Source organism: Rhinolophus hipposideros (assembly GCF_964194185.1).
Source record: "Rhinolophus hipposideros genome assembly, chromosome: 8".
NCBI classification, from domain to species: domain Eukaryota; kingdom Metazoa; phylum Chordata; class Mammalia; order Chiroptera; family Rhinolophidae; genus Rhinolophus; species Rhinolophus hipposideros.
This window is the reverse complement of record NC_138054.1, coordinates 27264587-27279980: the sequence shown is the minus strand read 5'-3', so window position 1 is coordinate 27279980 and position 15394 is coordinate 27264587. Positions and strand designations below refer to the sequence as shown.

Sequence of the window (15394 nt, the reverse complement as noted above, 5' to 3'; positions counted from 1 at the left end):
ACAATATGGTAAATATTTAAATTTTTAAAAAAATATTAAAGTAAAAGATACACAGCCATTAATTCCTCACAAAATACTCCCCCTCACTTCGAAAACACTTATCCCATCATTCTTGTCACTTTCTGAAGCAGTTCTGGACGTCCTCTTTCATGTCTTTAGTTTCTTGCTCTCCCCCCACCACCCCACACACACGGGAGAAATGAAAACATATGTACATACAGAAACTTGTACATGAATGTTTATAGCATTATTATTCAAAATAGCCAAAAAAGAAACGAAGTACACGCTACAATTTGTACGAAACTTGTAAACATTACGCTAAGAGAAGGAAGCCAGACACAAAGGTCACATATATGGTTCCTTTAATATGAAATATCGAGAATACGCAAATGCATAGAGACAGAAAGTAGAGGGTACCAGGTGGTAGTGGAAGGGGAAAACAGGAAATGATTAGTTAGTGGATATGAGGATGTTGAAACAGTTTTGCAATGAAAGAGGGGGTGGTTGCATAATATCCTGAATATACCAACTACCAATGAACTGTACACTTAAAATGATTTATGTATGCTACCTGAATTTCACCTCAATTAAAAAGGGGCAATCATAAAATGTCCTTATGTTCTGACAACATCCAATTTAGAGCAAACGTCTACTTCCTTAGACTCTCTAAAATTAACCACCCAAAGTCCAAATTTTATAATAGGTTCTTTCCAATACCCTCTTAAAATCAGGAACAAAGGTTCCCTATAGTGTGCAGAATTCCTCACTGCAACAAGTAAAAAACTTGTTCAACTATAGGTGTTCATGCTCATCTTTTTGGCTGGAGGTCATTGACAAGAGTAACAACTAAGTTCTCAACAGAAACAATAGAAGACAGAACACAAAGGGATAACATCCTTGTTCAAAACAACAACAAAAAAATTGCCAATCCAGAATTCTAACTGCTGAAAAACTATCATTCAAAAGTGATGGTGAAATGCAAAACATGATTACACAACAAAAACTGAATTTCTCGGCACAAATCTACATCAAAGGATATACTAAAGGATGTTCTTTGGGGAAATAAAACAAAATGATCACAGATGCAGGAAGGAATAAAAAATGATAAAAATGGTTAATTATGTGGGTAAATTTAAAATAATGACATAAATGATGATGATGTCCTATGGAGATTAAAATATATAAGTGGAGGTAAAAATACATGATTATAGCAAATACACTGAGCAAGGGGTAAGGGGGAATTAATGGAATTGAAGTGTTTTGGGCTCCTTGCATTGTCTGGAAGACACAAAATATCTGAATTAGACTCATAGGTCAAGGATGCACATTGCAATCTCAGGGCAGTAGTTACCAAAAGCGTGGTCTGCAGAGCCCCTGGGGGCCCGGAGACTTTCTTAGGGGGTCCTCAACATCACAAATATTTTCATACTAATGCTAAGAACGTATTTGCCTTTTTTCCTCTCATTCTTTTACAAGTGGATAATGGAGTCAGTCGTCCAGAATGTCTTGTGATATCCCAATGCATTAAAGCAGAAGCAGGTATGAGAACCCAGGTGTCTTCCATTAAGCTAGGTATTAAAGAGATTTGCAAAAACGTGAAAACAATGCTACTCTTCTCACTTTTGGAAAGTATATTTTTCACAAAATTATGTTATTTATATTAGTATTTCACGGGATATTCTTGTTCCCCCAAACAGAAAATTATCTGGCCTAATATCAATTGCGCCAAGGTTGAGAAACACTGATATAACCAAATAAAAGTTCTTTTTAAGAATTTAAATCGGTCTTGAGAACACAGTGTGAGATTCACTGATCTAAATAAATAAAAGGATAATATGACGTCATGGATTGGAAGATTTAGTATCTTGAAGATGTCAGCTCTATCTCAAATTTTAAAAGACTCAATTTTCATACAACTGACAGGTGATTATAACAATTTATATAAAAGTGCAAAAGGTCAAGAAGAACAAGGTGGAAAGACTTGCTTTATTGAAATATAGACTAGTTATAACGTCATGTAAATTAAAACGGTGATTTTGGCATAAGGATAAAGTAGACAAATGGGGGGCGGGGGAACAGATCCCAGAAACAGACTCCTGTGTATAAGGTCACTTGATTTATGACAAGGGAGACGTGATTTATCACAGGGGAGACAATCTTTTCAACAAATGGTGCTGCATAAAATGTGTATCCATAATAAAAAAAGAATACTTAGAATATTCTGAACATAATATTCAGAATTAGTTCAAGGTAGAAGGTAACTCTAAGTACATGATAAACAATGCACAAAATAATACACAATATTCAGTTCCAGGAAGAAGGTAGAAAGCAAAACCACAAAGCCTCTACGACAGTATCTCTCATCTTCGGCACTGGTGATACTTTGGGCTATGTAGCTGTTTGTGCGCTGTAGTATTCTGTGCGCTGTAGGATGTTTAGCAACATCCCTAGCCAATCCACAGGAGGCCAGGAGTATTCCACCCGCCTAGTTGTAAAACCTAAAAATATCTTGAAATATTGTCAAATGTCCCACCCCGGTGGTGAAAAGTGTGGGGTGAGGGAAGAAGGAAATTGCTTGTAGTTGCGAACCACTGTTCTAAAAGATAACATAAGAGAATATCTTCATAATCTTGGAGCAGGGAAAAGACTTCTTCAACAGTACACAAGAAGCATGACTATGAAGGAAAACAATGATAAATCGGACTACATTAAGATCTTCCTTTCATCAAAAAAGAATATTAATGCTGAGAAAATGAAGTCAAAATGGGACATATTTTTCCAACAAATGTAACTAAACAAAGGGCTTCTATCTAGCACGTATAAAAACACCTAAAAACAAAAGGAAAAGGACAGAAACTCCAATAGAAAAAACAGGTCTCACATTCATAAAATATATAACACCTATAAATCAGTAATATACAAAGCTCAATAGTAATAATAAAGAAAAAAAGGTAGGGGGAGAGAAGACGTCACAAAAGAGGATATCAAAACAGCCAATAAATTTATGAAAAAGTACTCCATCTCATTTGGAAGCAAGGAAAGGCATACTCCAGAGGGCTAAAATTAAAGAGGCTATTAATACCAAGTACTGGTGAGAATATGGAGCAACAAGAACCCTCATATCCTATTGATGGATAGGTATGAATCACTTTGAAAACAATTCTTGTGTTATCTTCCAAATTTGAACATGTATACATGAACGACCCAGCTATTCTACTCCTGGTAATACTCAACATAAATGTACCCAAAGAAACATGTACGAGACTCTTCATATGACAGTATTATTCAATCCAAATGTGCAAAAGTAAATCTACGAGTCAGCTATCGCTACATGTGAAAATATCCACTAATCTCCCAAAGATAGTGTTGATAAGCAAAATAAGCAGAGACAAATACTACTACTATATAATTCTATTTCCATATAAGTCCAAACGCAGGTTTTCAAAATAAAGCTATATATGTATTATTTGAAGCCAGGACAGTGGTTACTCAAGGAAATTAAAAAGGGAAAGAGATTGGGAAAGGAAACATAGGGGGTTTCTGGATTGCAGGTAGTACTGGACTTCTTGATCTGTGGTGGTACTTTGTGGTGATTCACTGAGCTGTATACATACACTCTGTGCACTTTCTTGTATGTATTAAATTCCAATTTTTTAAAAAGACACCTTTTATATGCTGTATATGCAACCTAGAAATGAATAATTACAAAAATACTTTAGCTATTAAAATCATGTCAGGGAACATAACTTTCCACATCTTACAGTTCAGGATCCTTTGTCTAATTAAATAAAGTATCTTAAAAAGGGCTGAGTTTTCAGTATGCTACAGGAAAACATAATGAAATATATTTAAATTTGCTTTTCTATGTGTTACATTACCTTGACCATCTGAAAAAAAATCCCGTTTCTTAGCTTTATATGAGACAAAATAAAAGACACATCTTAGAAAATGGTGATATTAAAGTTAAAGATGTTTGTTTCTAATATTAAAAATATATTTTTCAAACATTTAGACACCAAGAGGATTAAGGCAAAATATAAATGATGCCTGAACTAAATAAAGGAGATTTACATAAAAAATTTGTATGCTTCCCTCCCCACCAAACTAAGTCTTGATTTATATTTTTATATTCCACGTGGCATTTTATAAAACTCACTTTTATGCCAATTATTATTTTATATACAAAATAAGAATCAAACATTCATAATAAAAAGTCGCTTAATATCAAATAGATCTCCTCTGAATCTAAACATGTATGTAGAACAACACACACTTAACAGCAGACATTCTGATTCATTTTTAAGCCAAGTAGTGCCACCAAGTGGTAGCAAATTCTTTTTCCAAAATACCACTCTGAAGCAACAGCAAAAGTTATACTAGAATACTGAAATGGAAAATCAATCTTTCAATAAATGTTAATAAGACTGTAGAATATCTTGGCACAAAAGTTTAAAAACAAAAGAGGTCAATCTTTTGGGGGCAAAGTATGTATTACTATGATGGATTTAGAGTTTTAATATTAAGTTTTTCTTAGAAAGCAAGGAACTATGAATGTAATATTGTAGTGCTTACTCTTTGTTGCTCGTTTTTAAATCCGTATTTTCTTAAAAGACTTAAGTTGCTTTAGAAATTAATGAAACAAACACACAGTAAAAGAGTGAAGGTTTTAGAACACTGTTACAGTCTTTATTTTTTATTTATTGGGATGACAGTGTTTAGTAAAATTACATCGGTTTCAGGTGTACAATTCTGTAATACAATCATCAATATATCACAGTGGGTGTTCATCATCCAGAGTCAGTTCTCCTTCCATCACCATCTATTTAACCTCCTTTGCCCTCATCTACTACTCTCTACCCCCTTACTCTCTGGTAGCCACTAAACTGTTGTCTGTGTCTATGAGTTTCTGTTCCTTTGTTTTATATCCCACATATCAGTGAAATCATACGGTTCTTAACTTTTTCTGTCTGACTTCGCTTAGCATAATAATCTCAAGATTTATCCATGTTGTTGCAAAAGGCACTATTTCATCTTTTCTTACAGCATAGTATTCCATTGTGTATAGATATATACCACATCTTCTTTACCCAATCATCCATCCGAAGGACACATTTTGGTTGTTTCCATGTCTTGGCCACCGTAAATAAAGCTGCAATGAACACTGAAGCACATACGAGGTATAACAATTAAGTTCGCGAACTTGCCACCATGCGCTGACATTGGCAGCACTGTACAAATAGCTCAGTAAGGTCTCATAACCTTAGGATATCAATGTCTCACAGTTGTGTTCGTGTTGACATGTGGCAGTGTCTTGCTGAGTGGCATTATTGTTGCGTGTTTTTGTGTGCCGTCACAAGAATGTCAGAGCTTGAATTACAGCAACGAACAAACATTAAATTTCTTGTTAAACTTGGATAGAGTGGAAGTGAAATTGGGGACGTTAGTCCAAGTTGATGGGGATAATGCCATGTAGAAAACGGCAGTGTACAAATGCATTAAACGTTTTTATGAGGGGAGAGAAGGTGTCACTGATGAAGAGAGGTCAGGGCAGCCAGGAATGAGAACTGACAAAAACATTGCAAAAATTCATCAAATTGTGCGCCAAAATCATCGGCTGACTGTGAGAGGCATAGCAGACCAAGTAAATTTCGACAGAGCAACAGGAAAATCATAACTGAAAATCTTGGCATGAGAGAGGTGTGTACAAAAATGGTCCCGAAGGAGCTCACCGATGAACAAAAGCAAAGGAGAGTCGAAGTTTGCCAAGACCTTTTGGAGAGGCTAGACGATGTCTTGGGCCGTGTTATCACTGGTGATGAAACATGGGTGTAACCAATACGACCCTGAAACAAAGCGTCAAAGTGCACAATGGAAGTCAGCCAATTCTCCATGACTAAAAAAGTTCCGTCAGTCCAAATCAAGAGTCAAAACGATGTTGCTAACCTTTTTTGATATCAGAGGGATTATTCATCGTGAATTTGTACCAACTGGACAGTTAACCAAGTTTACTATTTGGAAGTGCTGTAAGCTGCATGAAAGACAAAAACAACCTGAACTTTTCGCAAGCGATTCATGGCTCTTGCATCACTACAAGGCACCAACTTACACGGCACTGTCTGTGAGGAAGTTTTGAGCCAGTAAACAAACAACTGTGTTGGAACACCCTCCCTACTCACCTGATCTGGCCCCCAGTGACTTCTTTCTTTATCCGAAGATAAAGGAAATATTGAAAGGAAGACATTTTGATGACACTCAGGACATCAAAGTAATACGACAACAGCTCTGATGGACATTCCAGGAAAAGAGTTCGAAAATTGCTTTGATGGGTGGACTAGGTGCTGGCATCGCTGCATTGCTTCCCAAGGGGAGTGCTTTGAAGGTGACCATAGTGATATTCAGCAATGAGGTACGTAGCACTTTTTCTAGGATGAGTTCGTGAACTTAACTGTCAGACCTATTACACATGAAGGTTCCATATTATTGTGTTATATATGAATAACTAGTAATTTTTGCTTTATTCAATATACAAAGATCATCTCTACCATGCTTTCTGCTAACTGGTGGGGCCTAAAGAATATCTGTTTGGGCATATGAATAGGTTTACCTAAGAAAAAATCTGGTCCTGCCTACCTCTAGTACTGCAACCTTATGCAGCAATTAGATGGATTGATACACACATCAATTTCCTCAACGTTAAGAAGAAAACAACTTAGTTAGCTACTATATGCCAGATATAGAAAACACATACGGATCTCCTTTCAGCGTGCAATATTTAAAAAAAAAACCTTATATTTGAGGCCTTTGCAAATGACTGTAATTAAAATACTTTGCTAACTGTCCTTTTCTATGGCCAAGAAAATTGTGGACTAGCGGTCCACAAAAAAACCTAGCTGTGCTTCAGAAAAACCCTAGCTGTACTTCAGAAAAAACTTGTCTTTTCAAAAACACAGGTTGCAGAACTTCTTCCTTGGCATTTCTGATTCAATTTTGCTAAGGTCCACAGTATTTTTAAGTACTCACAGACAACTCTAATATGTAGTCAGAATCATCTTGAACAGGTTTTTCAAACAGGTCTGCACTTGGAGACCTATTAAAAAATTCAGATGCTCAGTCTGAAGAATTTGGAAATGTGATTCTGGCACTATTAACTTTAAATAATATTAAAATATTATATACATATATATTATATGTAAAAGACTACACACACACACACACACACACACACTAAAAGAATCTCCTAGGGACCTCTGTTAAACAACATTCATATATATCATATAGCAGTGTTAACTACAATCATCATGTTGTAACTTATATCCCTAGTACTTATTCATCTTATAACTGGAAGTTTGTACTTCTCGACCAATCCCCTTTCCCCTACCTCTTGTTAACTACAAATTTGATCTCTTTGTCTATGAGTGTGTGTGTGTGTGTGTGTGTGTGTGTGTGTGACACAGGGGGAGGAGGGAAGGGAGAGAAGGGAGACAGAAAGAGAGGAAAGAAAGATAGATGACTGAATATTATTCAGCTATAAAAAATAGGCAATCCTGCCATTTCAACAACATGGATGGGCCTCGAGGGAATTATACTAAGTGAAATAAGTCAGGCAGAGAAAGAAAAATACTGTATGATCTCACTTACATGTAGAATCTAACACACACACACACACACACACACACACACTCACACTCCACATACACAATTTCTTTATCTGTTTATCCATTGATGGATACATACTTAGGTTGTTTCCATGTCATGATTATTGTAAATAATGCTGCTATAAACATGGGGGAGCAGATATCTTTTTGTGAGTTAATGTTTTCATTTTCTTCAGATAAATTCTCAGAAACAGAATTGCTGAATCATATGGCAGTTGCGTTTTTAATACTTTGAGGAACCTCCATACTGTTTGCCATAGTGGCAGCACCAATTTTTATTTGTACCAACAATTCCTGTTTCTCTGTATCTTTTTTTTGCTTTCTCTTTTTATTGTACCTATGAGATAGAAGCTAACTAAACTTACTGCAATAATCATTTCACAATATATGTAAACCAAACCATTATGCTGTACACCCTAAATTTATACAACAATACATGTACATTATATGTCAATAAAACTGGAAAAAACAAAAAACAATAATGATAGAAAAAATCAACATGCAAAAGTCAGCTGCATTTCCATATACTAACAACGACCAAGCTGAGAAAAAAAATTAAGAAAACAATTCCATTTACAACATCAAAAAGAATACAATATTTAGGAGTAAACTTAACCAAGGATGCTAAAGACTGGTACAGTGGAAGCTACGAACACTGCCGAAAGAAATTAAAGATGACAAAATAAATAAAGACAGTTAGTGTTCATGGACTGAGAGACATAATAATGTTAAAATGTCCCACCCAAAGCAAATTTAATGCAATCCGTATCAAAATCCCAATGGCATTTTTTTTACAGACAGAGAAAAATTAATCTTAAAGTTCATTTGGAATCTCAAGACACCCCAAATAGATAAAAACAATCTTGAAAAAGAACAAAGTTGTAGGTCTTACGATTCCTAATTTCAAAACTTACTATAAAACCACAGTAGTAAAAACAGTATGGTATTGGGGGCAGCCAGATAGCTCAGGTGGTTAGAGCACAATGCTCATAACATTAGGGTTGCTGATTCTATCCCCACGTGGGCCACTGTGAGCTGCGCCCTCCACAACTAGATTGAAACAACTACTTGACTTGGAGCTGATGGGTCCTAGAATAACACACTTAAAATAAATAAAAGTTAAAAAAAAAAAAGTGTGGTACTGGCATAAAGACATACAGACTATCGGAATACAATAGAGAACCTAGAAATACACCCTCACGTATAAGATCAAATGATTTTTGACAAGGATACCAAGACCATATGACAGGAATAGACAGTCTTTTCGACAAATGGTGCTGGGAAAAAGCTGGATAAACACATGCAAAATAATGAAGTTTGATTCTTACCTTACATCACGCTATGATCTCAATGTTTGTGCTCCCTCCAAATTCATATGTGGAAATCCTAACACTCAATGTGATAGTATTAGGAGGTGGAGCCTTTGGGAGGTGATTAGCTCATGAGGAAAGAGATTAATGCCCTGAAAGAAGAAGCTCTAGAGAACTCCCTGCCCCTTCTGCCATGTAAAGACACAAGAGGAAGTTTCTGACCTGGAAAAGGGCCCTCACATTTGACCACGCGAGCACCTTGATCTTGGACTTCCAGCCTACGGAACTGTGAGAAATAAATTTTTGTTGTTTATAATCTATCCAGTCTGTGGCATTTTGTTACACCAGCCCAAATAGACTAAGACACACCATACGTACAAATTAACTCAAAATGGATCAAAGACCTAAACATGAGAGCTAAAACTATACAACTCTTAGAATAAAACATAGGGAAAAAGCTTCATGACATTTGATGTCGCAATTATTTCTTGGATGTGACACCAAAAGCACAGGCAACAAAAGTAAAAATGAATAATGGGACTAAGTCGAACTTAAAACCTTCTGTGAACCAAAGGAACTTGTGGAATAGGAGAATATATTAGTAAATCGTATACCTAAATACACAAAGAACTCTGTGACACATAATAAATATGTATTTGGTCTGTGCCCCTGGTTTCTAACAAAAAGTACCTAAAACCCTTCTAATTTCCTGAGTGATAGGAAAATCTTACAGAAAGATCCTAAATCCCTTGGAATTTCCTTAGTGATAAGAGTATCTTTTGTTCTAATGAAGTGACTCTTGGTGGGTTCCTGGGTGGGGGCTGGTCACCAGAAAGACCAAGCCATAATTAGAAGCTTGAAACTTTCCAGCCTCACCTTCCTCATCCTCTGGGTGAGGGGAGAGGAACTAAATATTGAGTTAATAATAGATCAAACCTACATAATTTAAGACTCCATAAAACTTTCCAATTTTTCAAATATTTTGTTTCACATTCCTTAAGCAAGTGGTAATGTTCTAGAAATTCCAATAGTTCAGTGGCCAAACATCCCTCCAGACCACATATGTATCTAGAAACAAATTTTTAAAAAATCCTTGACAACATTATCACTGTAGGTATAAATAATAGTGAACTGCAGAGCTACTACTAAAGTAAATATCTTCAAAGACAGCCGATGGCAGAAATCAGAAATATTTCTCTAACCTCCAGATTTAATGCACCTGTTTACCTGTGGCAGGTATGAATGGGTGAGAAGAGTCACTACAAAAACAACTGTTTTATAGTCATTTTGGCATGAGAATTAAGTAGAGTAGAATTCTCTTTCAGGCATTTTGATCTTTCTCCCATTGCCTAACACTTCATTTCAAACTACTTAGGCATATTCTAAGATTGGAAGGAGTGGTCAACACACGTAAATATAGGGGGAGCCAGATAGCTCAGGTGGTTAGAGCACAAGCTCTGAACAGTAAGGCTGCCGGTTCGATTCCCACATGGGCCAGTGAGCTGTGCCCGCCCTCCACAACTAGATTGAGGACAACAAGCTGCCACTGAGCTGCTGGTAGGGTGGCCAGATGGCTCAGTTGGTTAGAGTGTGAGCTCTTAACAACAAGGTTGCTGGTTCAATTCCTCATGGGATGGTGAGCTGAAACCCCTGCAACTAAAGATTGAAAACGGCAACTGGACTTGGACCTGAGCTGCGCCCTCCACAACCAGATTGAAGGACAACTACTTAGAGCTGATGGGCTCTGGAGAAACACACTGTTCCCCAATAAAAATTTAAAAAACAACAAGACAGGTAAATATAAGTTAAGGTTTAACTTCTTTATAATTGGATATATATATATATATATGTAAAATTAAAAATTATACAATTGCAAAATTTCTTAGATCTTTCCATAGCACTACCATAAAATTACAGGCAATTTATTCAAAAGTTACTTTTGTCATTTAGAACATTTGAGGACTATCACTCTATAACAGTTGCTATATTCTGATATACCAATTAATTACATGTGTTTTGTTTTTTTTGTTTTTTTTAAGGAGGGCGCAGCTCACAGTGGCCCATGCGGGGATCGAACCACCAACCTTTGTGTTATCAGAATCACATTCTAACCAACTGAGCTAACTGGCCACCCCGCTACTATTTTTTTAAAAGGCTAAGTAATTTAAAGATTTTAAACCTAATGATTTTTACGAAACAATCCCTTCCACCTCCCCCCACCCCCCTCCTCCCCACACACACACTCAGTACAACTATAAAATCAGGAACACAAGAGATAAACCAAAGGTGGTAAGAGGGAGATGAACGTTGCTAGGGACCTTGGGACTGGAGGATACTAGAAGGACATCTTATGATCCTGCACCCAACAGGTGACCCGGGTCCACTGTTTCCCAATAAAGCACCAGAAGGTAGCTCAAGGAGGCTCATTTCTTCTCTGGACCAATCAGTAGTCCCAACCAGATAAACTCAGCAGAAGCAGCAAGGGGTATCAACTGGAAGCTCTGCTGATAATAAAAGCACTGTCCTTCATTGTCAGGTTGAGAGATTGCCTTCCCCTACCCAGAAGATAGGGAGCATTCGCAAGGGGATCCCACAAAAAGCACCAAATCCAGATAGCATTCTTTGTATCACCAGAGACTACCTCTCCTTACCTAAAGGCAACAGGTGGCCTGGTCTGGGAAAGCATCTCCCTACAGCCCCACCCGTAGAATGAGTGGGAGCAGGGACGAGTGGGAGGCATGAAATAAATCAAGTACTCATAAATAAAAACAATACTTAGATAATCAGACTGTCACTGAAACCACAGCCCACAAAAGTAGACCAAGACCTGCATGCTTTATCTGAACAGGTAGGTATATACTTATTAAATTTTTAAAGGTCCAGAATCTCTGAAAATAGCTAAAATGTACAGAACAGAAAAATCACCTGTCATACAAAGAATCAGAAAAATCACAACTTTAATGAGAAAGAAAATCAACGGACACCAATGATAAAAATCAAATGTTAGAATATACTCTGACAAATGTTTTAAGCAATCATTATAAAAAACTGATTCAATAAGCTGCAACTTCTTAAGCAAATACACAGAACCTATAAAAAAGCAAATAGAAATTATACAAACTCAACACACTTTCAAAAACTTGTTGGATAAGCTCAATAGTAGAATAAAGATGATGTCAGAATCAGTGTACTTAAAGACAGAACAATAGGATACACTCAATCTAAATAACAAAGAGAAACTAAAGAACAGAGCCTTAGGGAGCTGTGAGAAAAATAACGAAAAATTCAATATTCATGTCATTGGAATCTCAGAAGGAAAAGAGAAAGAAATGTGAGGCTAACAGAATATATGAAAAAATTCTGACTGAAAACCCCCCAAATCTGGTGAAAGATACATGAGAAATCTAAGAAACTGAATAAACCCTATACAAGAAAAACCTAAACAAATACTTGCCAAAAATCATATAATTAAAACATTTGAAAGCTAAAAACAAAGAAAACATCCAAAAAATTAACCAATAACATATCACCTACAGAGAAAACCAAGGTGAATAACAGAGTTCCCATCTGAAATTAAAAAGAAGTTACAGTATTTTTTAAGGGCTGAAACAAAAGAACTATCAATTGTCAATTCTATATCCAGTGTAACAATTCTGTAAGAGTGAAGGGGAAATGAAAACACTGTCAAACAAACAAACAAGAAAACTAAACTAAAAAAAAAATATTGTCATTAGCAGACCTACACTTAAAGACTGGCAAAAGATCAGCCACAAAAGAAACGATAAAAGAAAAAAATCTTGGAACATATGGAAAGAAAAAATAAATAAAAAGAACAGAAGTATATATAACAAGAACAGACTATGCTTTTTATTATAAATTATCTTTCATGATTGAAACAAAGTTACGATATGATAATCAAGACACTAGTATTTAAAAGTGAGGAAGGTAAAGGAAAGGCAAATGGAAGTCAGGTTTCTAGATTTCACTCCAGGTGGTAAAACGCTGACACCAGTAAACTCTTAATAAGCTACATATGTATATTTTAACAGACAGAAAAACAAACCACTATAAAAATTACAGAGATAGAGTCAAAAATTCACTATCAATAAATGATGTAATCCTTTAAAAAATGTTCAAGTAACCCACAAGAAGGGAAGCAAAGAGAAAGAGAGAAATGACAATCGGAGGAAACATATAAAAAATTATCTTCAATGTATATGGTCTAAATACATCAATTAAAATAAAGAAAATGACACAGTCAAGATGGCGCCTTAGGTAAAACACTGCTTACATTCTCTCACACCACATCAAAATTATAACTAAACTACAAAACAATCACTATTGAGAATCACCTGAAATCTTGCTTAACGAAAGCCCTAGAACTAAGAACATGCAGAAAACGCCACCTTGAGACTGGTAGAAGGTGCAGAGACGTGAAACGGGCTGGTCCCACACCTGCATGTGACCATTACAAACTGGGAGGGATATCTCAGCTATGGAGGTCCCCCACCCAGGAGAAGAGAGAAGTCCCAACCCCACACCAGACTCCCCAGCCCAGGGTTCCAGTGCCAGGGACAGAAGTCCCCATAATTTCTAATTGTGAAAACCAGCAGTGATTGTGGCTGAGATGGAGAGCAACTGGAGTCTCTTAAAGAGATCACACCAGACTTACCCATAGAATCCCTTGCTCTGAGTTCCAGCGCTGGGGCAGTAGCCGGAGAAGTGGCAGGGACATATAGTGGGGAAATAAGTTGACTGGAGTCAGGAAGGGGGCTGGAGAAACAGCTCTTTCACAGATTTAGGAACTTGTGGAGGCCATCTTTTTTTGTTGAGTTCTCCCCCTTCCTAGTGTACAAACACAGGCACTGCCGTATCTGGGATACAGCAAGTTGGGTAACGGTAATAGTTCATCACACCCTGGTGAATCTGAGACTCTGTCCCACCCAACTTTCGTAAACACCCAAGCCACTTCCAGTGGTTTTTTTTGTACAGATCACCTACGTTGCTTCATGATTTCCCTAGGATCCCTCAAAGGTTCAAGGAACCCAGAAAAGCAGCAGTTGGCTTGACCGTCTCCTGTAGCTATGGCTGAGCTGGCCTAATCCCAGAACTAGCACAGCTGGCCTTGGTTCGCAGCTTACCCTCTTGAGTCACTTCCATACACAGCACAGCACACAGACATTTGCAGATTGCTTTGTGGCTCCTGCTGGGTGACTCCGGGTGTGGCACAGGCTGCGGCTGACTTGATCTGCAGCAGGTCCTCTCTCAGGCAGCCACAGGGCTGGTGCACCCAGTGGCCAGCTTTGAAACGAGCTGGAGCATCACCCATCCATCTCCAAGGACAACACACCCAAGGGGCAGCTGGAAAGGCACTAAAGCCACTGGGCCTCACAGGACACCTACTAAATGAGGACTCTCTACTAAAACATAGCAGCCCTACCTAATACATAGAAATAAACAAAGAAGCATCCATAATGGGGACATGAAGAAATATGTCCCAAATAAGACAGAACAAAGCTCCAGAAAATGACTAAATAAAATGGAGACAAGCAATCTATCAGATGCAGAGTTCAAAACACTGGTTATAAGGATGCTTGATGGTCTCAGGAAGAAATTAAACAAAGAGACAGGAAACATAAAAATGGAGATAGAAAAATAAACAGGAATCAGCCAGAAATGAAGAATACAATGACATAAATGAAAAATACCTTAGAATTAACAGTAGATTAGAAGAGAAGATCAAATCAGTGATTTGGAAGATAAGGTAACAGAAAATACCCATCAGAACAACAAAAATTTTAAAAAATGAGGATAGTAGAAGGGGCATCATCAAGCATACCAACATTCACATTAAAGGGGTACCAGAAGGAGAAGAGAGAGAGCATGGAATTGAAAACCTATCTGAAGAAATAACGACAGAAAACTTGCCAAACCTAGGACGAAATATTAGGTTTTTGCAATTATTTTCACCCTTTTAAACCACAATTACTTTTGCACCAACCTAATAGATATAACAGCAGAGTCCCAAACAAGATGAACCCAAAGAAGCCCATACCAAGACACATCAAAATTAAAATGTCAAACGTTAAAAACAAATAGAGAATCTTAAAAGCAGCAAGAGAAAAGCAGTTAGTTACCTGTAAGGGAGTTCCCATAAGACTATCAGCTGATTTTTCAACAGAAACATTGCAGGCCAGAAAGGACTGGCACGAAATATTCCACGTGACGAAAACAAGGACCTACAACCAAGACTACTGTACCCAGCAAGGTTATCAATTAGAATCAAAGGACAGATAAAAAGCTTCCCAGAAAAGAAATAGCTAAAGAAGTTCATCACCATTAAAATAGTGTTACAAGGAAATGTTAGAGGGACTTCTTTAACATAAAATACATATATATATATGTATATATGAATAAAAAAAGTGCCAA

The 15394-nt window shown here is 37.0% G+C and overlaps 1 protein-coding gene across 9 annotated transcripts in view; it reads right to left on the bottom strand.

Annotated features, from left to right (window-relative positions):
- ZNF644 (zinc finger protein 644) overlaps window positions 1-15394 on the bottom strand; it is a 103192-nt gene that overhangs the window by 36846 nt on the left and 50952 nt on the right. The window contains exons 4-5 of one of the 9 annotated variants that reach the window (XM_081055245.1): window positions 7021-7087; window positions 6177-6454 (exon numbers count right to left, since the gene is read on the bottom strand). The exons of the other annotated variants lie outside the window; for them this stretch is intronic. Coding sequence (XP_080911371.1) covers window positions 6177-6241 — 65 coding nt within the window. The 5' untranslated portion in view covers window positions 6242-6454; window positions 7021-7087. The remainder of the gene's footprint in view (window positions 1-6176; window positions 6455-7020; window positions 7088-15394) is intronic. 9 annotated transcript variants of the gene reach the window in all.